Source organism: Corythoichthys intestinalis, chromosome 13, assembly GCF_030265065.1.
Source record: "Corythoichthys intestinalis isolate RoL2023-P3 chromosome 13, ASM3026506v1, whole genome shotgun sequence".
NCBI lineage: Eukaryota > Metazoa > Chordata > Actinopteri > Syngnathiformes > Syngnathidae > Corythoichthys > Corythoichthys intestinalis.
This window is the reverse complement of record NC_080407.1, coordinates 49,166,414-49,191,900: the sequence shown is the minus strand read 5'-3', so window position 1 is coordinate 49,191,900 and position 25,487 is coordinate 49,166,414. Positions and strand designations below refer to the sequence as shown.

Sequence of the window (25,487 nt, the reverse complement as noted above, 5' to 3'; positions counted from 1 at the left end):
CATCTTGAGTGAACTTCGAGTAAAATTCATGTATCTTAAGGCTGGGCTGAGTGTCCTATTTTTTGGAAATCAAAATATGGTCACCCTACATTATACAGCATTTAAGATACCCGACTTTTGCAATGCAAGTTTGCCAATTGTTGTAAATATTAGCATTATATAGCATTTAAGCTCACTGACTTTTGCTATGCAAGTTAACCAATTGTTGTAAACATTTGCAGTATATCGCATTGAAGCGAACGAATTTTGGCTATGCATGTTAGCCAATTGTTGTAAACATTTGCAGTATCTCGCGTAGACGCTAGCGGACTTTTGCTATGCAAGTTAACCAATTGTTGTAAACATTGGCATTATACAGCATTTAAGCCAGCAGACTTTTGCTCTATTAGTTAGGCAATTGTTGTAAACATTAGCATTATACAACATTTAAGCTAGCAGAATTTTGTTATGCAAGTTCGCCAGTTGTTGTCAACATTAGCATTATACAGCATTTAAGATAGCCGACTTTTGCTTTGCAAGTTGGCCAATTGTTGTCAACATTAGCATTACAGTCAATTGCAATAATGCAATGAGAAACAATCTGGTGCGCACAAGAAACAATCTGGTGTCAATAAAGCAAAAAATGAGATAACTTGCATCGCAAAAGTCCGCTAGCTTAAATGCTATATAATGCTGGTGTTTACCAGATTGTTTCTGGTTCGCACCAGATTGCCTAAATTTATTGTATTTCTGTCGATGTCGGTACACTATGACATTTTTGGAGTATTTTCCCCAAAAATTTACTAAAAAAAAACATTTTGGGAAAACGTCAACAAAAACTAGACGAAGACACATTTTGAGATCACTAAAATCTGACTAAGACTAAAAAGTGTTATCATCCAGAACACTAAAACAAAAATTAAAAGTGCTGCCGAAGACAATACTGCTATATTCCAGCTCCGTGCATCATCTTAACTTTGTTTGACCCTCCCCTCGCCCAACCACGCCCACTTTGCACCCTCAAAGGCCTGGTTGCGGTTGCACCCCCAGGAGCTCCCTAAGTTCCGCCCCTGCGTTCATCCAAAAATGCCAGTTTTTTTTTTTTAATACAATACTTCTGCAGTTTTTGTCCAGCATTAAAAAAATCAAAGTCTGTGGAGCACAAAATTTCTAAACATTTTTTGCTAGAACCGCACGGTTTGGCCAAAATTTGCTATAACCATACCCATTCATTTCAAATAGCCAAAATTCCCCATTCATTACAATGGCGCAAAAACTTGATTCACGATTTTACGAGACTGTGCCAGTGTGTGCTGGTGTTCATGGGAAACGCAGTCTTCCATAAGGCAAAACCCTACCGCTTTTGTCCACCGGCGCCGCTAAAATCGACCAAAACTGAAAAGATACCTCGTGTTACTTTAAATGCCTAAATCAACAGGAAGTGATAACAAAATGCATCAAAACCAACAGGAAGTGACCCGATAACAAACACCAGAAGCCAATGTAAAATTTGACGTTTTTATTAAAGTTGCATAAAAGTGTAACAAAATTGAACAAAAACAGGACCTGTTGTTGATATTGCTACATTTGTTTCTTGCTTTGATTCAATTGTCCTAAAATCTGTTTAGCTCCTGTATTTAGCCTCAATGACAATATTCGGTAAATTAATTTTTTCGTTGTTGTTGTTGAGTGTCAATTTTTTCAAACAGTGAAAAACAAAATCTCAAAAATTCTAAAAAGGTATCATCCAAAACCTGGATTATGAAAAAATAATCCACTCAAACACTCTGACTATGATTGATTTTGCCTTTTCTTGTAGTACAATCTTCAAGTTTTCATGGCTTCGTCAATCACACGAAAAGCATCTGATTGGATTTTTGTTCGCGTAAATCCGAGGTTTGGCAAGAAAACGCCTCATGATCGTATTAAAAACAGACCAGTATTCAAATGGTAAATATCAAGAACATTATCTAAACAGGATCACTGCATCAAGGCCTAAGTATTAAACACTCACTTCTAAAAAATAAAAATAACATAAAAAGAAGCCAAACATGAGAATCTCATCTGTTTCAAAAAACAGTTTACACTTAAAAAAAAAAAAAGACTTCCATTTATTTGGTTTGTGTAACATAAATAATACCTAAGGCAACATCTGTTTCATAAAGAAAAGAAGCAAGTGGGTGAAAATGAAGGAGAGCAAAGACACGAGTGACAAGATGGCGCTCACCCGTGTTGGCGATCGGTCGCGGGAATCGCGGCCAAACCTTTGTGCTTCTCCTATTGGCCGCCTGTCAGGCTTAGGACTCACGACAAATGGCTCATTAGAGACAGCTGTGTTTGTTCACGTGTTTCCCGCTCATTCAAAGCATTCAGAAATGACATTTTTCTCCCACTACTTTCCCCTGCTTAAAAAAACATCATTCCAGAAATGGAGGCTATTTTACATTGCACTCATCAAATTTGAAGTAATCCGTGTATAAAACACTAAAAGATGACGTTTCTGAGTCAATTCACCATAATTTCTGCACTATATGCCATCCAGTGCGGCATATTTGTTGATTTATTCGGGTTAATAACACTTTATTTGACAGAGGTGCCATAAGACTCTCATTATTACAGTGTCAAAATAAATACCATTACTAGCAATTAATGAAACAACTGGTACAGTAACTGAAGAAATAATCAGCCCAGAACATGAATTTTGATTGTGATTTACATCTGTAGCGCTGTTTGTCAAATTTTTGGCAACTCTACGCACCTCTGTGCTAACGGCTAGCTAAAGTGCAAGCTATCTAGCTAGCGATTGGACATCTAAACTAAAACAAATTTCTTTCTTTCTAAGTTAGTTTGTTTTCTTTATCACAATTAACAGCTAGCTAGCTGTCAAAAGAGCTATCTAGCTAGCGATTGGACATCTAAAATAAAACAAATTTCTTTCCTTCTAAGTTAGTTTGTCTTCTTTATCGCGAGTAACAGCGAGCTAGCTAAACAGCTAGCTTGTACTCTTGGGATAAAACTAACATTCTGATGGATTTGCAACCCTTTTACTGTGTGAATATCAACTAAATCATGTCATAAAAACCAAAAAGCTATCTAGCTAGCCATTTTATGTCTAAAATAAAACAAATTTCTTTACTTCTAAGTTAGTTTGTCTTCTTTATCGCGAGTAACAGCTAGCTAGCTAAACAGCTAGCTTGTACTCTTGGGATAAAACTAACATTCTAATGGATTTGCAACCCTTTTATTGTGTGAATATCAACTAAATCATGTCATAAAAACCAAAAAGCTATCTAGCTAGCCATTGGATGTCTAAAATAAAACACATTTCTTTACTTCTAAGTTAGTTTGTCTTCTTTATCACATGTAACAGCTAGCTAGCTAAGCAGCTAGCTTGTACTCTTGGGATAAAGCTAACATTAGTATGGATTTGCAACCCTTTTACTGTGTGAATATCAACGAAATCACGTCATAAAAATCAAAAGAGCTATCTAGCTAGCAAGAAGACGGCTAAAATAAAACAAATTTCTTAACTTCTAAGTTAGTCTTCTTTATCACAAGTAACAGCTAGCTAGCTAAACAGCTAGCTTGTACTCGTGGGATAAAGCTAACATTAGTATCGATTTGAAACCCTTTTACTGTATGATTATCAACTAAATCATGTCATAAAAACCAAAAGAGCTATCTAGCTAGCCATTGGACGTCTAAAATAAAACAAATTTCTTTACTTCTAAGCTAGTTTCTCTTCTTTATCACATGTAACAGATATCTAGCTAAACAGCTAGCTTGTACTTTTGGGATAAAGCTAACATTAGTATGGATTTGCAACTCTTGTACTGTGTGAATATCAACTAAATCATGTCATAAAAATCAAAAGAGCTATCTAGCTAGCAAGAAGACGGCTAAAATAAAACAAATTTCTTAACTTCTAAGTTGGTCTTCTTTATCACAAGTAACAGCTAGCTAGCTAAAAAGCTAGCTTGTACTCTTGGGATAAAGCTAACATTAGTTTGGATTTGCAACCCTGTTACTGTGTGAATATCAACTAAATCATGTCATAAAAATCATGCTATTAACTTCTAAGCTAAGCTAATCAAGCCTTTATTAGTTTATTAGCGATTACTGATGAATATGTCGCAGAAAATGAGAAAAGTCAAGTGTCAAAATGTCCTCCAGTTCTGGAATGAGCCTCATATCGGAGAGAATGTCCAAAGTGTTCCAAAAAAGGAGAAAGAGCAGCAGCAAGAAAAGGAAAAAAAGAGTCAAAATATATGTATAATAATTATAAAAACAACAAGGCATCTTAGTTGAGGGACAAGGAAAAAAATCCACTAAAACAGGAACCAGTCCTTTACGAAAATAAAATCAACTCTCAGGTACGGAACAGCAGGAAAAAAATGTTTCAAATGAAATTTTAAAAAATGCTATGACGATTTTAGCATTTAGCAACCGGAGGGAATTTAGCAAAACCTACTTCAGCCACGGCTATATTAGCGTTATTTTTGTCGCTGGTTTAAATAAATACACAGCTTGAGTTTCGTTGGTGGTCAAGAGTGCAGATTTTGCAGCAGTCTTTAAATGCATCTCGGGGCGGTAAAAAGGAGGCATTGGTGGTGTACAGTAAAGTTCACCCCTAAACTCCGCTAGGAAAAAAATAAACTGGTTGTATGTTTGACCTGACAAAACTGGACTAGTCTTCCCTTTAACTCCAGCACTTGATGACTTGAGTGACGAAAAGGGCGAGGGGAAGACGGGAGGTGACTGAAGAACCAAAAGGAGGGATGTCATCATTTCTTCTGAGGCGTAGAGAGCTTCTGCATCCCTCTGATCTTGTCCAGGAGCTCCGAGATGAAGTCCTACACCAAAGGTGGCACACTTAAGCGTTATTGTGAAAAACTAACTCAGTCAAAAGACATTTGGGTGTCTTCTTACCTCAGTGGGTTTAAAGCAATCCACCAATAAGTCCTGTAAGACATCCTATTTAATTCAAGATTCTTTTTGAAAAAGCTGAAAACTATCAAGAAGGTCTCCTACCTTGACTCTGGCGGCCCGCTCTACGTCACTGGGCATATCCAGCAGTTCATCCACATCTATCTCTAGCTCTGGGATGGCTTCCTCCTGAAAAGGAAAACGAAAATCAATATCACATGCGGAAATGTAAGTACCACAATGAAGCTTTAAACCAATTGGCTGCAAAGCTTTATTGCTTCAAGTAGCTTCATTTGACCATCACTTCTTCCTTGGGGGAGACAGTCAACCTCTGCTGCCACCTGCTGTCAACACTGCTGTTGTCCAACATGCCTCCTAGCATGCATTGCAGCGCTACAGATGAAAATAACAATCTAAATTCATGTTCTGAAAGTACACGTACCTATAATACAAATACTTGTACTACAACAACAAGCAAGTAGACGTACTTTTAGAACTAGTACATGCAAGTACACAAACTTAGAGTTCAAGTACACCCAAGTACATGAATTTGTATTACAAGTCCATGCAAATACACAAACCTATAGTACAAATACTTGTACAACAAATACATGAACTTGTAGTTGAAATACACGCAAGTACTAAACTTGTAGTACAAGCTAGTACAAGTACCTGTGGCATAACTTAATGTAAGAGCACTAATTTAGGGAAAGTACACAAAAGTACATGTACTTGAAATACATGTAACCGTAGTTGTGTACAAGTAAGTACACATATTTGGAGTATAAAAAAACAATCATGTCACAAGTGCACGGTGTATACTGTATCCCCATCTTTGGCATTACTGTATATGGCCGTCATTGGCGTCCACGTACATATGGCTGTCATTGGCATTGACATTTATGGCCATCTGTGGAGAGACTGCAAGAGCCAAAAGTGGTATTTGCCATGTGGCAAAATGGATTTTGCCATGTGGCATTTTTTGCCATGTGGAATTTTTTTTTTTTTTTCGTGCGGAATTTTTTTGCCGCGTGGCAAAAGCCATGGCAAAAAGATGCCACATTGCAAAAAAAAAAAAAACAAAAACAAAAAAATGCCACAAGGCAAAATATATTTTGCCACATGGCAAAATACATTTTGCCACATGGCAAAAAAATGCCAAATGGCAAAATGGATTTTGCCATATGGCAAAATCCATTTGGCCACACGGCAAAAAAATGCCACATGGAAAAATACATTTTGCCACATGGCAAAATACATTTTGCCACATGGCAAAAAAAAATGCCACATGAAAAAAAAAAAAAAAAATGCCACATTGCAAAAAAAAAAAAAAAAAAAAAAAGCCAGATTGCAAAATACATTTTGCCACTTGGCAAAAATATGCCACATGGCAAAATCCATTTTGCCACATGGCAAAAATATGCCACATGGCAAAATCCATTTTGCCACATGGCAAAAAAAAAGCCACATGGCAAAATCAATTTTCTACATGGCAAAAAAAATGCCATATGGCAAAAAAATGCCACATGGCTAAATTCATTTTGTCACATGGCAAAAAAATCATTGCCACATGGCAAAATCCATTTTGTCACATGGCAAAAAATCTTTGCCACATAGTAAAAAAAAAAAAGCCACATGGCAAAATCCATTTTGCCCCATGGCAAAAAAAATGCCACATTACAAAATCCATTTTGCCACATGGCAAATACCACTTTTGGTTCTCGGCTTGCTGGATGACATGGACATATAAGGCTACTACTGAAGGTGATAGAACTCAGTGAGGTACCAAATGTGACCACCAGATGGAAACATCCACCCATGAGCTGCAAGGATGGCGAAACAAAGAACGTCTTCTCAAGCCTTCCAAAGGTAGCATTTCCACATTCTCATTGTCACCCCCCTATATTGACGTGTTTCTCCAGGAATCTGGCTTCTCTTTGCTTCCCCCAAAGCCACAATTTGCACACAGCAGCTGTCTCTGCACCTGCCCACAACACATCAACAAGCACCACACAGCTTTGCGTACCCTCACAGTATCAACACGTGGATTAGGCCCTGACTCCCAGACAGAATTGAAGGCCATTTTACATAGAATTTGAAAAAATCCAATCCAAGCAAGTAGTTTCAGAGACCAGTTAGCTAAACAGCTTCCATCTAGAAAAGCTAGCATTAGCTTGTTTCAACAGAAATCGTCTTGAAATCGATTATAGAGCCAGAAGAAGAAAGATAGTAGTTTAGGGAGCGTGTTGAGAGGAGTGGGGGTAGCTCGGAAAAGTCCGGCGGGCAGGCTTTGGTGGATTCCCAAAACAATCCCCCAGACTGACTTCTAGCCTGCTTTCTGCAGGCGCCCTTTGTGCTGCCTTGCAGATGATTGACTCATGCATTTACTCCCAGATATTCGCACACTTCAGCATTTTTCGCCCCCTCCGAACAAAGCCGCCGTACACTTTGCTTGCAAAGTGATAAGAACATAATCTTGGTTAAAGAGATAATATTTGGTTCCAGCATTCACTAACTCAGTGGGGCTGTGTTTTAGTGTAATGCACATGAGAAAGCCGTTATGGAGATTAGTTTATATCCTGTTTGACAAGTTTTTCCAAATATGCCCAACACGTCTGACAGCTTAGGGAAATTAAGAGACGCTTACTTCACCATAAACTGACAGGTATTAAATAAAATGTGTACAGACAGTAAGGCGCTACTGTATTTTAACTCGTTGGCTTCCATTGACAGTGAGATGAACCAGAATTGCTTTAAAAATGTTTTTACTTTAAACGCACAGTACTTTGCCATAATAACACTGATAAAACTAAAACTATGGTGCACATCAACAACCTTCCTAGTGTTCAATCAGCTTTTAACGTAGTAAAGATAGCTAGCTAAACAGCTAGCTTGTACTCATAAATGTTACTTTCTACCGCAAAACTGGCTCGGAATACAACAGAATATTTTTCTTCAGTTTTGCAATTTTGAAAAACAACAGTTCAACTTTAGCGTACTAAGTGGGTCTGTGTTAACACGTTTAAGGGTGATGGAGCAATTTTTCTGCCAACATTTTGGTTTAGCTGGAAAATCTTGATCATCAGTGTGACTTTTACAGAGCCCCTAAAGCAACATTGACAGAAATAAAATAACGATTGTTTCTGATTCGCACCAGATTGTTCCTCCTTGCGTTGTTGCAATTGACTTTAATGCTAATGTTAACAACAATTGGCTAACTTGCATAGCAAAAGTATCGAGCTGAAATGCTAATGTTGACAACAATTGAATAATTTGCAAGAGCAAAAGTCATCTAGCTGAAATGCTATATAATGCTAATGTTTACGACTATTGGCTAACTTGATTAGCAAAAGTGCACTAGCCTAAATGCTGTATAATGCTAATGTTTACAATAATTGGTTAACTTACAAAGCAAAAGTCAGCTATCTTCAATACAATATAATGCTCATGTTTACAATAATTGGATAACTATCATAGCAAAAGTCTGCTCCCTCAAATGCCATATAATGCTAATGTTTACAACAATTGGCTAACTTGCGTAGCAAACGTGTGCTAGCCTAAATGCTATATAATGCTAATGTTTACAATAATTGGATAACTATCATAGCAAACGTCCGCTACCTTAACTGCTATATAATGCTAATGTTTACAACAATTGGCTAACTTGCACAGCAAAAGTCCGCCAGCTAAAGTGCTATATAATTCGAATGTTTAACAACAATTGGATAACTTGCATAGCAAAAGTCCACTATCTTAAATGCTATATAATTCTAATGTTTACAACAATTTGCTAACTTGCATCGCAAAAGTCCACCAGCTGAAATGCTCTATTATGCTAATGTTTACAACAATCTGCTAACGCCCATATCATAGAGTCCACTAGCTTAAATGCTATATAATGCTAATGTTTACAACAATTTGCTAACTTGCATCGCAAAAGTCCACCAGCTGAAATGCTCTATAATGCTAATGTTTACAACAATTGGCTAACTTGCATCGCAAAAGTCCGCCAGCTGAAATGCTAAATAATACTAATGTTTACAACAATTGGCTAACTTGCATAGCAAAAGTCCACTATCTTAAATGCAATATAATACTAATGTTTACAACAATTGGCTAACTTGCATATCAAACTGTTCGCTAGCTTAAATGCTAAATAATGCTAATGTTTACAAGTTGGCTAACTTGCATATCAAACAGTCCGCTAGCTTAAATGCTCTATAATGCTGATGTTTACAACAATTGGCTAACTTGCAAAGCAACGCTGGCCAAATGCTATATAATGTTAATGTTTACAACAAATGGCTAATGTGCATAGTAAAAGTCCGCGATCTTAAATGCTATATAATGCTAATGTTTACAACAATTGCCTAACTTGCATATCAAACAGTCCGCTAGCCTAAATGCTATTTAATACTCATGCTTTCAACAACTGGCTAACTTGCATAGCAAAAGTCCGTTACCTTAAATGTTATATAATGCTAATGTTTACAACAATTGGCTAACTTGCATAGCAAAAGTCCACTATCTTAAATTCTATATAATACTAATGTTTACAACAATTGGCTAACTTGCATATCAAACAGTCGGCTAGCTTAATTGCTATATAATGCTAATGTTTACAACAATTGACGAACTTGCATAAGAAAAGTCTGGGATCTTAAATAATGTATAATGCTAATGTTTACAACAATTGGCTAACTTGCATATCAAACAATCGGCTAGCTTAATTGCTATATAATGCTAATGTTTACAACAATTGATGAACTTGCATAAGAAAAGTCTGGGGTCTTAAATAATGTATAATGCTAATGTTTACAACAATTGGCTAACTAGCATATCAAACAGTCCGCTAGCTTAAATGCTATATAATGCTAATGCTTTCAACAATTGGCTAACTGGCATAGCAAAAGTCTGCTAGTTTAAATGCGATATTATGCTAATGTTTACAACAATTGGTTAACTTGCCTAGCAAAAGTCCGCTAGTTGAAATGCTATATATTGCTAATGTTTACAACAATTGGCTAACTTGCATATCAAACAGTCCGCGAGCCTTAATACTATAAATGGCTGATGTTTACAACAGTTGGCTAACTTGCAACGCAAAAGTCCGCTATCTTAAATGCTATATCATGCTAATGTGTACCAGATAGTTTCTGGTGCGCAGCAGATTGCTTAAATTTATTTTATTTCTGTCGATGTCCCTTTAGTGTTTCGGTAACTTTAGCTCCTAAAGTGTTTTACTGTGTGTGTTAAGGGTGGGACACAAAGACAAATGTCACCCTCCCCCACTTAAGGGGTGACATCAAGGTACTTTTCATGGACCAGAGAGTAAAAATAGACTTCGGGAGGCCAGCCTGCAATGTTTTGGCTGGTTGAGAACACGCCAGACAGTAAGCAGGAAGACTCATTGTCTGCCATTTATACGACTCTCACCTCAAAAACTTTCACTGTGAATTAAAACGAGTTTACCAATCTATTTAAAGTGTTAGCCATTTAAACGAATTTGACACCACGTTATCCACGTCGCTGACATTTGAAGAAATCAAAAATGGCAGTTTTACTGCCGAGAATATAGATTGACATATAATCCATGCACACATTCTCACTACAACCGTACGGGAGATTAAGAGCAGATTAAAATAGAAATGCACACAAACAAGGATTAACGCCGATTACCATTATGTCACCATTGGCCATTCAAAGAATTCTCTCATTCTGCTATACGTCTGGTCGAAATTCATACTTGGAAATTAAACCACATTTTGACACTATGCACTTAACTTCCTGTGACAAAACACCCAAATATTCCACTGGGTGACTCACCTCAAAATCTTCCCTGCATTTGTTCTTTACTACGTGCTCGACCTAACTTATTAGTCACTTAAAAAAACATAACATGCTGACTCAAACTCAACTGGATGTGCGTATGTGTGCTCTGCGTGAGGCCACGTGTGAACTATTAACACAAATGTGTGCGTCTCTGTGTGGGGGGTTTTCTTTCAGAGACACACTAGAGTCTTTCACTTCCTGCAGTGCAACAGCCACTTTTTGTTGTTGCTCTCTGAGCCCATCGCTGTTTGGTATTTAGGCCTTCAAACTGGAAGACGTAGATGTCGCATTTTGACAAGAACTTAACATTAAATCACACTGAGGCATTCTAAGACGAGGTTCAATTTTTTTGCCTATTCACATAGATACAGTGAGGCAAATAAGTATTTAGTCAACCACTAATTGTGCAAGTTCTCCTCCGTGAAAATATTAGACAGGCCTGTAATTGTCAACATGGGTAAACCTCTGCCATGAGAGACAAAATGTGGAAAAAAAAAACAGAAAATCACATTGTGTCATTTTTAAAGAATTTATTCCCAAATTAGAGTGCAAAATAAGTATTTGGTCACCTACAAACAAGCAAGCAAGATTTCTGGCTTCAAACGAGGTCTAACGAGGCTCCACTCGTTACCTGTACTAATGACCCCTGTTTAAACTCATTATCAGTATAAAAGACACCTGTCCACAACTTCAGTCAGTCAGTCACACTCCAAACTCCACTATGGCCAAGACCAAAGAGCTGTCGAAGGACACCAGAGACAAAATTGTAGACCTGCACCAGGCTGGGAAAACTGAATCTGCAATAGGTAAAACACTTGGTGTAAGGAAATCAACTGTATGAGCAATTATTAGAAAATGGAAGACATACAAGACCACTGATAATCTCCCTCGATAACAAGAACGGTGGGCAAAAATCCCAGAACCACACGGGGGGACCTAGTGAATGACCTACAGAGAGCTTGGACCACAGTACCAAAGGCTATGATCAGTAACACAATGCGCCACCAGGGACCCAAATCCTGCACTGCCAGACGTGTCCCCCTGCTGAAGAAAGTACACGTCCAGGCCCGTCTTCGGTTCGCTACAGAGCATTTGGATGGTCCAGAAGAGGACTGGGAGAATGTGTTATGGTCAGATGAAACCAAAATAGAACTATTTGGTAGAAACTAGGGCTGTCAAAATTTTCGCGTTAACGGGCGGTAATTAATTTTTTTCATCAATCACGTTAAAATATTTGACGCAATTAACGCACATGCCCCGCTCAGACAGATTTAAATGACAGTACAGTGAAATGCCCACTTGTTAATAGTGTTTTATGGAGTTTTGCCGCCCTCTGCTGGCGCTTGGGTGCGACTGATTTTATAAGCTTCAGCACCCATGACAATGGCGGGCTACTAGTTTATTTTTTGATTGAAAATTTTACAAATTTTATTAAAACGAAAACATTAAGAGGGGTTTTAATATAAAATTTCTATAACTTGTACTAACATTTATCTTTTAAGAACTACAAGTCTTTCTATCCATGGATCGCTTTAACAGAATGTTAATAATGTTGATGCCATCTTGTTGATTTATTGTTATAATAAACAAATACAGTCCTTATGTACCATATGTTGAATGTATATATCCATCCTGTGTCTTATCTTTCCATTCCAACAATAATTTACAGAAAAATATGGCATATTTGACTGATGGTTTGAATTGCGATTAATTACGATTAATTAATTTTTAGGCTGTAATTAACTCGATTAAAAATTTTAATCGTTTGACAGCCCTAGTAGAAACATAGATTCTCGTGTTTGGAGGAGAAAGAATACTGAATTGCATCCGAAGAACCCCATAGCCACTGTGAAGCATGGGGGTGGAAACATCATGCTTTGGGGCTGTTTTTCTGCAAAGGGACTAGGACGACTCATCTGTGTAAAGGAAAGAATGAATGGGGCCATGTATCGAGAGATTTTGAGTGAAATTCTCCTTCCAGCAGCAAGGGCATTGACATGGCTGGGTCTTTCAGCATGACAATGATCCCAAACACACAGCCAGCGCAGCAAAAGAGTGGCTTCGTAGGAAGCATTTCAAGGTCCTGGAGTGGCCTAGCCAGTTTCCAGATCTCAACCCCATAGAAAATCTGTGGAGGGAGTTGAAAGTCCGTGTTGCCCAACGACAGCCCCAAAACAGCTCTAGAGGAGATCTGCATGGAGGAATGGGCCAAAATACCAGCAACAGTGTGTGAAAAGCTTGTGAAGAGTTACATAAAAACGTTTGGCCTCCGTTATTGCCAACAAAGTGTACATAACAAAGTATTGAGATGAACTTTTGGTATTGATCAAATACTTATTTTCCACCATGATTTGCAAATAAATTCTTTAAAAATTAAACAATGTGATTTTCAGGTTTTTTTTTTTCCACATTCTGTCTCACATGGTTGAGGTTTACCCATGTTGACAATTACAGGCCTCTCTAATATTTTCAAGTAGGAGAACTTGCACAATTGGTGGTTGACTAAATACTTATTTGCCCCACTGTATTCATAACTATAACATTAGTAGTCGCATTGACAGAGCAGGTGGCTGGATGAACACCCGACATGTTGGCATTCTTGTCTGCCGGCGCAATTGGGCACTAGTGGCGTCCTTTCAAGGAATTATATGAACGAGGAACGTTACCAATCCTCTTCTGGAATCAACTGTGTGGAGTGGAAACGGCCTCAGTCAGAGCCTCATAAAGACGCACGTGGCGAACAAAAGGACAGGAAGACATTTTCCGCTGCGAGCTGAAGCTGCCTCTCTGGTTACATTCTGTCAAATTTGACCTCACCCGTTTGGGAACGGTCCTTTTTGTGTTCAGAATCATCGACTGTGAAGCGTAGTTTACATGGGAAAGACCTTAGCCCATTGAATATAAATGTACAAAATTAAAGTAGCAGATTTTTTATACTACGTGTCGCACCAGAAGAGGTCAAAAACATATACAGTGGTACAGTGGTATGAAAAAGTATCTGAACATTTTGGAATTTCTCACATTTCTGCATAAAATCACCATTAAATGTGATCTGATCTTTGTCAAAATCACACAGATGTAAAAACAGTGTCTGCCTCTCGGTTTAGGCTCGTGTCTTGTAGGTATGTAGGTATGTAGGTATTTCACATAGGGGTGGGAATCTTTTGGAACCTAACGATACGATTCGCAATACAAAGCTCACGATAACGATCTCATGATATGGCGATACAATGATTAGTGACACATTGGTCAGGAAATCTTTCTACAGTGGTATGAAAAAGGATCTGAACATATTGAAATTTCTTACATTTCTGCATAAAATCACCATCGAATGTGATCTGATCTTTGTCAAAATCACACAGTGTCTGCTTGAACTAAAAGCACCCAAACATTCATATTGTAATGAGGATATCATCCAAACAATGACAGAAGGGGGAAAAATACATAAGTGAGCCCTCTGCCTAAGGAGACTTAAAGAGCAATTGAAACCAATTTTGACCACACATTTTAAGTCAGGTGTTTGCCCAATCACCGATGAGTGGTTTAAAGCTGCCCTGCCCACTATAAAACACACACCTGGTAAGAATTGTCTTGATGATAAGCATTGTCTGGTGTGCATCATGGCTAGGTCAAAAGAGCTGTCTGAAGACCTGCGATCAAGGATTGTTGATTTGTATAAAGCTGGGAAAGGATACAAAACCATCTCTAAAAGTCTGGATGTTCATCAATCGACAGTTAGATAAGTTGTCTACAAATGGGGAGAGTTCAGCGCAGAATACTCAGAGAAGTAAAAAAGAACCCTAGTGTGGCTGCTAGCCTGCTTAAGACTTACAGAAATCACTGGCACTGTCCAATAGCACACATCAACTATCTGTAAAACTATGGCCAAGAATGGGAGAACTCCACAAAGGAAGCTACTGCTGTCTAAAAAAAACATTGTTGCTGGTTTAATGTTCGCAAAAAAGGTGTTTGGACACTTCACAGAAGTTTTGGCGAAATATTTTGAGGATTAATGAAACCAAAGCTAAATTGTTTGGGAGTAACACACAACTTCATGTGTGGAGAAAAAAATGGAACAGCTCACCAACATCAACACCTCATCCGCACCGTGAAGCATGGTGGAGGGGGCATCATGATTTGGGGCTGTTTTTCTGCCTCAGGGCCTGGACAACTTGCAATCATTAATGGAAGAATGAATTACCGTTTATCAGGATGTTTTGCAGGAAAACCTGAGTCCGCAACAAGACAATGGTGCAAAACACAGAAGTAAATCAACTTCAGAATGGTTTCAGAATAACAATACACACGTTCTGAAGTGGCCAAGTCAAAGTCCAGACTTGAACCCCATTGAGATGCTGTTCCATGACCTAAAGACAGAGATTCATGCCTGACATCTCAGGAATTCTGACTGAACTACAGCAGTTTTGGAGAGAAGAATGGGCCAAAATTAGTCCTGATCGATGTGCCAGACTGATCTGCAGGTACAGGAAGCGTCTGGATGAACTTATTGCTGCCAAAGGGGGGGGGGGGGGGGCAAAATATTAAAAGTGATGCTTCACTTACTTTTTTTCCCCCTTCCGTCATTGTTTGCATGCTATCCTCATTAAAATGTGAAAACCTACCAATATTTGGATGGTTTTAGTTAAAGGAGACACTGTTTTTTCATCTGTGTGATTTTGACAAAGACCAGATCACATTTCATAGTGTTTTTATGCAGAAATGTGAGAAATTCCAAAAGCTGGAGATACTTTTTCATACGACTGTACCTCCACTTAAAAACGCCTCTACATACAGAATTTTCAGGTTAAGACATGCCTCAATGGCGAAATATTGCCTCAGCATCCTGAAAAGTTGCTAGTGTTATGTCCCTACCGTCCTGATGCAAACCTACGCCCTTGTATTGAAATACAGTGGTACCTCTACTTAAGAACGTCTCTACATACAGACTTTTCAGGTTAAGACATGCCTCAATTGGAAAATATTGTCTCTTGTTGAGAAATTTCAGAATGAGAAAGGCTGCTACTCGCAGCTCCCAGAGTTTACTGAACATAACATACTTATAGCTGTTCTGCCATTGGCTATTGCCTTGCATCTTCTTGTCATCCAATTGGCTAAGAGGGACCTCTACTGTATGTGTATGTGTGTATCCCAGCGTCCTTCACTCTTGTGTTTGTTCTTTACGTGACGCACAACTCTCCTTTTACGTTTAATGGACAATCATCTAAGAAGAGCAGCCTATTTTAATGCTCTGACGATACATCACGAGTGACTGTTTAGCTCTTTTTATAGATATCGTGTAATAGAGAATCATTTTTTCGATGACGCCAAAGACATGTGACTGCAGTATCAATAGTACGGTGCGTGTGGCAAACTGCCAATCATAAAGTCAACAGTGCAAATGACATTTTCCTACCTGCTTTACAGGTTATACACTAATCAGCCTTGTTGTTCGTCTTTACATAGACTTCATAATATATTGACGTGACATGGGGCGCAGGGCCTATTGTTCTCTTATAAAATCCCGATTTATTATTCGTCTTATCAGTATAACACAACTTAAAATGGTTTTAAAATTCTCAGATTTTACACTACAAACACAAATATCACCAAATGCAGAGATAATCACCAATATTTTCAGGATCAGTAGCAATATTTAACATATCATATACGTTTTTGGCCAAAATAGCAACTTAAATTTTTTTCAACAGCTAATAAATCACTCAATTTTCACATCAGAAACTTAATGCTTGAGGAAATCATGCAGAATCAATTATAAATTATTTGTAAATAGATTATTAATATATATGCAATCAAAACTTATTATAGAATAGAATAGCCCTTTATTGTCATTATACAGTTGTATAGTTAGTTATATAGTTGTAGTGAATGAGGCTCGTGGCTTTTCTGGTGAAAATTCTTGTGAATAAATGCTTAAATCTCCGAATTCTTCATACATATAGACGTAAAACAGTCGATTCTTGGTTAAAAGCAAACAAACCGTGCAGTTACCATTTATTTTACGTAAATATGTCGAGGTACAATGCTACTCTGTTAGCGAATGAGGCTAGTAAACAGAGCTTTTCTGGTGAAAATTCTTGTGAATAAATGCTTAAATCCCTGAATTCTTCATAGACATGGATGTAATACAGTCTCTATTGGTAATAAGCAAAACTGTGAAGTTAGCGTTTATTTTACGAAAATATGTCGGAGTACAATGCTACTCTGTTAGCGAATGAGGCTAGCGGCCGCCAGATGTAAACAGAGCTTTTCTGAAGAAAATTCTTGTGAATAAATGCTTAAATTCCTGAATTCTCCATAGAATGGGCGTAAAACAGTCTTGATTCTTGGTTAAAAAAAAACAACAACATGCATTTAGCATTTATTTTGTGTAAATATGTCAAAGTACAATGCTACTCTGTTAGCGACTGAGGCTAGCGGACGCCTGATGTAAACAGAGCTTCTTAGGGAAAATTCTTGTGAATGAATGTTTAAATCCCCAAATTCCTCCTAGATATGGACTTAAAATAGTCTCAATTCTTGGTTAAAAGCAAAGAAAACCAAAAAAAAAAACACGTGCAGTTAGCGTTTATTTTACATAAATATGTCAAAGTACAATGCTACTCTGTTAGCGAATGCCGCTTGTAAACAGAGCTTTTCTGGCAAAAATTCTTGTGAATAAATGCTTAAATTCCCAAATTCATAGATATGGACGTAAAACAGTCTCCATTCTTGGTTAAAAGCAAAAAAAAAACTTGCAGTTAGCGTTTATTTTACGTAAATATGTCTAAGTACAATGCTAATCTGTTAGCGAATGAGGCTAGCGGCCGCCTAACGTAAACAGCGCTTTTCTGGCGAAAATTCTCATGAATAAATGCTTAAATCCCCGAATTCTTCATAGATATGAATGTAAAACAGTCTCGATTCTTGGTTAAAAGCAAAAAAACAAAACAAAACGGCAAGTTAGCATTCATTTTACGTAAATATGTCGAAGGACAACGCTGCTCTGTTAGCGAATGAGGCCAGCGGCCACCTAATGTAAACAGCGCTTTTCTGGCGAAAATTCTCATGAATAAATGCTTAAATCCCCGAATTTTTCAAAGATATGGACGTAAAACAGTCTCGATTCTTGGTTAAAAGCTAAAAAAAGTGCATTTAACGTTTATTTTACGGAAATATGTCAAAGCACAACGCTACTCTGTTAATAGTCAATAGTTTTGAAGTCAATGGTTTTTAAAAAATTGCTCGCTCACCATTGCCCAGCTGTGCCCCAGTATTGCAATTTGTCTCATAACGCCCCTGCATTTCACAGTCATGTGGCTGCTTATCCCATTCTCGGACGCGCATATTGAATTCATTTTTGGCCGAGAGTCAAAGCACATTGATCTCAAAATCCCCTGTGGAACACTTAATCACCTTTTAGTGGTGTTGAAGAGTTTCCCCCGGGCGCTTATGCCACGCTATGTTGGGACGCGTCCTCCGCGCCGGCCAGGTGTGCCTCCCACGGCTACGGCTCTTCGAGGAATACATCCCAACCCGCTAAGTCTACGTATCCTCCGCGCTTGGAATAGCATGTGGGTCATCGGCAGCTCAGTAGAGCTGACATGAGCTTCAAAGCTTACCAGCGACTGAGAATTACCAAAGCCCCCTGCATATATACAGTGGTACCTCGACTTACGAAATTAATTGGTTCTGGAGTAGTTTCGTAACTTGAAAATTCTGCGAGTAGAGACGTATCTTCCATGTACAGTGAAAATAAGTATTTGGTCAAGACCAAAAGTTCATCTCAATACTTTGTTATGTACCCTTTGTTGACAATAACAGATGCCAAACATTTTCTGTAACTCCTCACAAGCTTTTCACACACTGTTGCTGGTATTTTGGCCCATTCCTCCATGCAGATCTCCTCTAGAGCAGTAATGTTTTGGGGCTGTCGTTGGGCAACACCAACTTTCAACTCCCTCCACGGATTTTCTATGGGGTTGAGATCTGGAGATTGGCTAGGTCACTCCAGGACCTTGAAATGCTTCTTACAAAGTCAATCTTTTGTTGCCCTGGCTGTGTGTTTGAGATCATTGTCATGCTGAAAGACCCAGCCACGTCTCATCTTCAATGCCCTTGCTGATGGAAGGAGATTTTCACTCAAAATCTCTCGATACATGGCCCCATTCATTCTTTCCTTGACACAGATCAGTCGTCCTGGTCCCTTTGCAGAAAAACAGCCCCAAAGCATGATGTTTCCACCCCCACGCTTCACAGTGGGTATGGTGTTCTTCAGATGCAATTCAGTATTCTTTCTCCTCCAAACACGAGAACCTGTGTTTCTACCAAAAAGTTGTATTTTGGTTTCATCTGACCACAACACATTCTCCCAGTCCTCTTCTGGATCATCCAAATGCTCTCTAGTGAACCGCAGACAGGCCTGGACGTGTACTTTCTTCAGCGGGGGGACACGTCTGGCAGTGCAGGATTTGAGTCCCTGGCGGCGCATTGTGTTACTAATAGTAGCCTTTGTTACTGTGGTCCCAGCTCTCTGTAGGTCATTCACTAGGTCCCCCCGTGTGTTTCTTGGATTTTTGCTCACCGTTCTTGTTATCATTTTAACGCCACGGGGTGAGATCTTGCATGGAGCCCCAGATCGAGGGAGATTATAAGTGGTCTTGTATGTCTTCCATTTTCTAATAATTGCTCCCACAGTTGATTTCTTTACATCAAGCGTTTCACCTATTGCAGATTCAGTCTTCCCAGCCTGGTGCAGGTCTACAATTTTGTCTCGGGTGTCCTTCAACAGCTCTTTGGTCTTGGCCATAGTGGAGTTTAGAGTGTGACTGACTGAGATTGTGGATAGGTGTCTTTTATACCGATAATGAGTTAAAACAGGTGCCGTTAATACAGGTAACGAGTGGAGCCTCGTTAGACCTCGTTAGAAGAAGTTAGACCTCTTTGACAGCCAGAAATCTTGCTTGTTTGTCGGTGACCAAATACTTATTTTCCACTCTAATTTGGAAATAAATTCTTTAAAAATCAATCAATGTGATTTTCTGTTTTTTTTTCCACATTCTGTCTCTCATGGTTGAGGTTTACCCATGTTGACAATTACAGGCCTCTCTAATTGCACAATTGGTGGTTGACTAAATACTTATTTGCCCCACTGTATTTTAGCCTTCCATATCCAGAAATTTCTTTCGGAACAAGAAGCAATATTTCCCCATTGAGGCGCGTCTTAACCTGAAAATTCTGAAAGTCGAGACGTTTAGAAGTCGAGGTCAGTGGCGTGGGAAGTGGGGTGCATGAGAGAACATGCAATGTTGCTTTAGCCTTTAAAGTTTTATGCTGGGTGATCATCACGCACTAAATGTAACTCGCAGCGTTAGCATACATTAGAGTAATTCTAACAGTGAGCGTTCTTTTAAACTCTCGGACTTGAGTCAGGTGTGTTGGAGGAGGGAGACATGGAAAATAACCTGGATAGGGGCCCCCGAGGACCGGAGTTGGCTACCCCTGCTCTACAATATGTGCTCATGTGTCAATGTTCATTTAAAATAGTTAGAAACCTTATTTTTTTGCCTTTTTGGGGTTGGGAGGGGCTTTTTTAAAAAATATTTTACTGATGAAAACATTTTTAGCCAAGATAAACTAAAACAAGACGAAATTAGTCATGCGTTTTTGTCAGCAAAAAATAGCAGAGAATGGTTTTACCCCGCTATGGCGCACTCAAGGCTACACTACGCACATGCCCTGAAGCGGGAAATTAAAATCTGTCATTGTTATAAACGCTAAACATGGAGAGTTAATTTTAAAAAATAGAAACTACCGACGCTCCACCATATCACAGGTCAGGCTTAAGGCGCATCACTGTTTGAGGGCTTGATAACCCCAGGGATGTGGAGGGGGCAGGCACATGACGTTTAGTTATACTGTTTTGTTGCTTAGCAGGCAGGCATAGCACTCTCAGTTGTATTGTATTGGAGCCTACATGGGACAATAGATGGAAAATGTTTCTATTGTGTCACATCACATTACGGTCTGTTAAATTTAACTGTCCACCTCAAATTAAATGATTGGAAAATTTACTCTGTCATCGCTTGCAAAGAGTTAAAAGTACTGCGTATGTTGTCGTGGCAGGGGTGGGTTGCGGTGGCCCTATAATGGTCTCTTGTCCCTAGGGCCAGCGCCGCAGCAGATAACCAGGTTCACGGACAGCCAGCCAAGCCGGGGCAGGAGGCTGCTACCGTGGCAGCAGCTGGTCAGGTTCAGCGCCACCCGAAGTGGGGACCAGCTATAGCACCAGCAATCAGCCAGGTGGACCACCAACAGCCGGAGCAACAGGCCAGTACCCTTATGGGGAATTCATGTTTGGGCTGCACAATTTGTAAGGCGGTGGGAACTTTGGAGCCAGAGAAGACGGGGGGTGGGGGGGGGGGGGGGGTAAAACTCGCAATTGAATGGGTTTGTGTTATCTACTGTCATCTAAAGATTTTTTTTATGTTTTACAAGTTAGACCTGTTGAGAAACTAATTGCTGACTGTGTACTGTAAGTCCCACCTGTGGTATGTGGGCAATTGCCCGTGCTGTGCAGAGTATAACCTAAATAATTGTAAACTGTTGTCATAACATGTACACCATGGATATTATCTGAAATTGAGGCTTGTAAGTCCCACAGGATGGCAAGTGGACATTTACGTGTTGTTTTTCAGCACCACTTTCTGCGTATGGTCCGGGACCTGTGCCCATCTCGTCATCCCTGCACTGTCATATGTACATTGCGTTCCGGCACCTTACGATCTACAAATTAAGCACTGATTAGGACCATAGTGTCTAAGTGTCTAAGTGTCATATGTCACCACGTAAAAAATGTTTTGTTTTGTATATTATTACACCGCCCCTTGTACTGTGGGTAAACTGCAGCTTTTGGAATATGTAAAAAGGTTGTCCGCCCGATTGCTTGCCTGAGCGGTCCACTGTCCGACAAAGCCAATTCAGCTCTGCCCTGCAAACACTCAAGATGCGAATGGGAGCAATCCAACTCTGTGGTTTTGCGAGTATGAATGGGAATGACTAATGAGGACCATGTTGCTCACAAAAGATATGCTGATTAGGGTCACATGATCCTTCTCTGGATACAAAAGGGATTTGTATCAACTGATCCACCCTTGGCTTCAAAAGTTGGTACTGTTATGTCCCTACCGTCCCTATGCAAACATACGCCCTTGGCTGTGAGTGACTTCAGCGCCCTTGGTCGAGGTACCATTGTATAAGTGTACTTGGATAGACCCCTGCTGTTCAGAGTATAACCTAAATAATTGTAAATTCTTGTCATAACATGTACACCATGGATATTATCTGAAATTGAGGCTTGTAAGTCCCACAGCATGGCAAGTGGACATTTACGTGTTGTTTTCAGCACCATTTTCCGCGTATCTTCCAGGACCTGTGCCCGTCTCGTCATCCCTGCACTGTCATATATACATTGCATTCCGGCACCTTATGATCTACAAATTAAGCACTGATGAGGACCATAGTGCTCACAAAAGATATGCTGATATACTATATACCACTATATAAGTGTGCGTGGATAGACCCATGCTGTTCAGAGTATAACTTAAATCAGGGGTCTCCAAACCTGTCCTCGATGGCCGCTGTGGGTCCTGGTTTTTGTTCATACCGATCAAGCAGACCTTTTAACCAATGTGGTTTCTTCTAAAACAAGCAGCACCTGACTGCAATCAACTGATTACACTTATAAAACACCAGATTGGTAAAAAGCTGTGGTCTTGTTTTGTTGGAGTGAAATCCTGCACCCACTATGCCCTATGTGTAGTAGTTTGGAGACCACTGACCTAAATAATTGTAAATTGTTGTCATAACATGTATATCATGGATATGATCTGAAATTGAGGTTTGTAAGTCCAACAGCATGGCAAGTGGACATTTACATGTTGTTTTCAGCACCATTTTCTGCGTATGTTCTGGGACCTGTGCCATCTGCACTGTCATATGTACAATGAATTCCGGCACCTTATGATCTACAAATTAAGCACTGATGCGGACCACAGTGTCTATGTGGCTAAGTGTCATATGTCACCACATAAAAAATGGGTTTTTTTGTATATTACATACTGTGGGTAAACTGCAGCTTTTGGAATACGTAAAAAGGTTGTCCGCCCGATTGCTTGCCTGAGCGGTCCACTGTCCGACAAAGCCAAGGCAGCCCTGCCCTGCAAACACTCAAGATGCGAATGGGAGCAATCCAACCCTGTGGTTTTGCGAGTGTGAAAGAGAATGACTAATGAGGACCATAGTGCTCATAAAAGATATGCTGATTCGGGTCAGATGATCCTTCTCTGGTTACAAAAGTGATAGATCGAGGTACCACTGTATAAGCGTACGTGGATAGACCGCTGCTGTTCCCTCGACAGGCCTTGTGACTCACAAAGCGTGCTCGCTTGGGTCCGGGTCTCCAATTGGAGGGTTTTTGCAGTGCTAGATCAATATTACACAGGTGTGCTTTAAAGATCCCTCAACCAATGAGATGGCAGAGCAGCCTCCCGGTCTCATGGCTTGCCTATAAAGGCGACGTGAGCTATGAATAGCCAACCTGTAGTTGCACACGCTGATACATGTGTAATTGCCATTCATTCGTCTCGCTTTGTTAGTCTAACAATGCAGTCTGGCTATAATAGCGCTCGTTAAAAAGACAAAAGCGGCCTTTTAGGACTCATCAATGCGTTCGATCGGAACAATAATGTTACTGTACCTCACAGTCGTAGAGGTCCGTTAGCTGGTCGATGATCCACTCCTCCAAATTGAGTCTTTTCCTCAGTTCCTTGCGGTCGTATTTGACGGTGACGCGTCCCTGCTTCCGAACCGGAGTCTCGGGCTCCTCCGCGGTGCCGGCCGGCGTCTGGAAATACACCCGGGGTTGAGGGCTCGTCTCCGGGCTCGTGACGGCCGCCATTCTCGCTCGGTTCGAGATCCGATCCAACCCCCCGGGTGCTAAAAAAAGGGGGATTATTCGCCTTTGGATCAAAAGAGGAGTTGCTTTTCTTGCTCCAGGCCGCACGTATATAGAAAAAGTCACCGGCTTCTTGGCCTATTTACAGCATGCGAACTCTGCTTACATAAAAAAAGGAAGGCAGTCCACTCTTCTTTATCCAGTACAAAGAGAAAGCCAACGTCCCTCTAGCTGTCTTTCTCCCTCCCTTTCTCTCTCTCGCTCTCTCTCTTTTCCTTCCACGCGTCCCCAGGAGAGCCGCGTGTGCGTGCGCGTGTGCGTGTTTTCCTTTTCGAGCCACAGAGACAAAAAAAGGGAAGACATAACATGGACTTTTTGTCTCCTCCCTATAAGTCAGTTCACACCCACCTCCCAAGTCCTAGTAGGTTGGACGTCTATTCCAGTCAATGGCAGTTGGTGTTAGCTTAGGAGAAATTATTTGGGAAAAAATGAACAATATTATGAGTTGTTCTAAATGGTAAGATGCCAACAAATAGTTTATTTGTAAGTCTATCATCGTCAATGGCAGCCAATGAGGTAACAAGACAGACTTTAATTATTCATCGAGTACGTCTGAAGCGGTTGGTTAAGCATCAGTGTGTTATATATATATATATATATGTATATATGTGTGTGTGTATATATATGTGTGTATATATATATATATATGTACATATGTACACACACATATATATATATATATATATAAATATATATATATATATATATATATATATATATGTATGTATATGTGTATATATTTTAGGGCTGTCAAACGATTAAAAATTTTAATCGAGTTAATCACAGCTTAAAAATTAGTTAATCATAATTAATCGCAATTTATCGTAATTCAGACCATCTATAAAAAATTTTGTTTGAGCTAATATGTTTTTTATGCATTCGTAATTTGGTTTATAGGTATATTTCGCCGTTTTTTGTGGGTATATGTGTTTAAAGGATTTGCTTAGAGCAAAGAGCACAAGATGACAATTCGCGAACTTACATCACAAAAGTTCGCTAGCCAAAATGCGATAAAATGCTAACATGTTTTTTTACAGTGCTCTTAACAAATATCAAACACATATTCCCACAAAAAAAAAACGGCTAAATATACCGATAAAATAAATTATGAATGCATGTAAAAAACATATTAGCTTAAACAAAAACATATCTTATGTTGGACTTAACAGGGAGCGGCTCGATTCATCCATGTTAAATGAGTTATCTCAAATTCACTGTTGCCACTAGAGGGCAGCGTATCCACCCAAATCAATAAAACTAAATCTAAACACTTTCAAAACAAACCATTACAATGCCACTCTAATTTAACAAATACTCCAAGCATTTTTTTAGGGCTGTCAAACGATTACAATTTTTAATTGAATGAATTACAGCTTAAAAATTTATTAATCGTAATTAATCGCAATTCAAACCATCTCTAAAATATGCCCTATTTTTCTGTAAATTATTGTTGGAATGGAAAGATAAGACACAAGACGGATATATACATTCAACATACTGTACATAAGTACTGCATTTGTTTATTATAACAATAAATCCACAAGATGGCATTAACATTATTAACATTCGTTCTGTGAAAGTGATTCACGGATAGAAAAACTTGTGATTCTTAAAGGATAAATGTGAGTTTGTTTTGTATATTGTGACTAAATATTGCCATCTAGTGTATTTGTTGAGCTTTCAGTAAATTATACTGTAGAGACTTAACTGTTCTGCCCAAATGCACGATGGGAAGTGG

The 25,487-nt window shown here is 39.2% G+C and overlaps 1 protein-coding gene across 1 annotated transcript; it reads right to left on the bottom strand.

The window, feature by feature from the left end:
* Positions 1-1,483: 1,483 nt before the first annotated feature.
* Positions 1,484-24,005, bottom strand: ppp1r14bb (protein phosphatase 1, regulatory (inhibitor) subunit 14Bb). The gene is made up of 4 exons (XM_057856085.1): positions 23,492-24,005; positions 5,011-5,094; positions 4,909-4,941; positions 1,484-4,832 (listed from the first exon to the last, which is right to left on the bottom strand). Exons 1-4 carry the CDS (start codon positions 23,690-23,692, stop codon positions 4,764-4,766), a joined length of 387 nt encoding a protein of 128 aa, XP_057712068.1. The 5' UTR covers positions 23,693-24,005; the 3' UTR covers positions 1,484-4,763.
* Between the last annotated feature and the right edge of the window lie 1,482 nt (positions 24,006-25,487).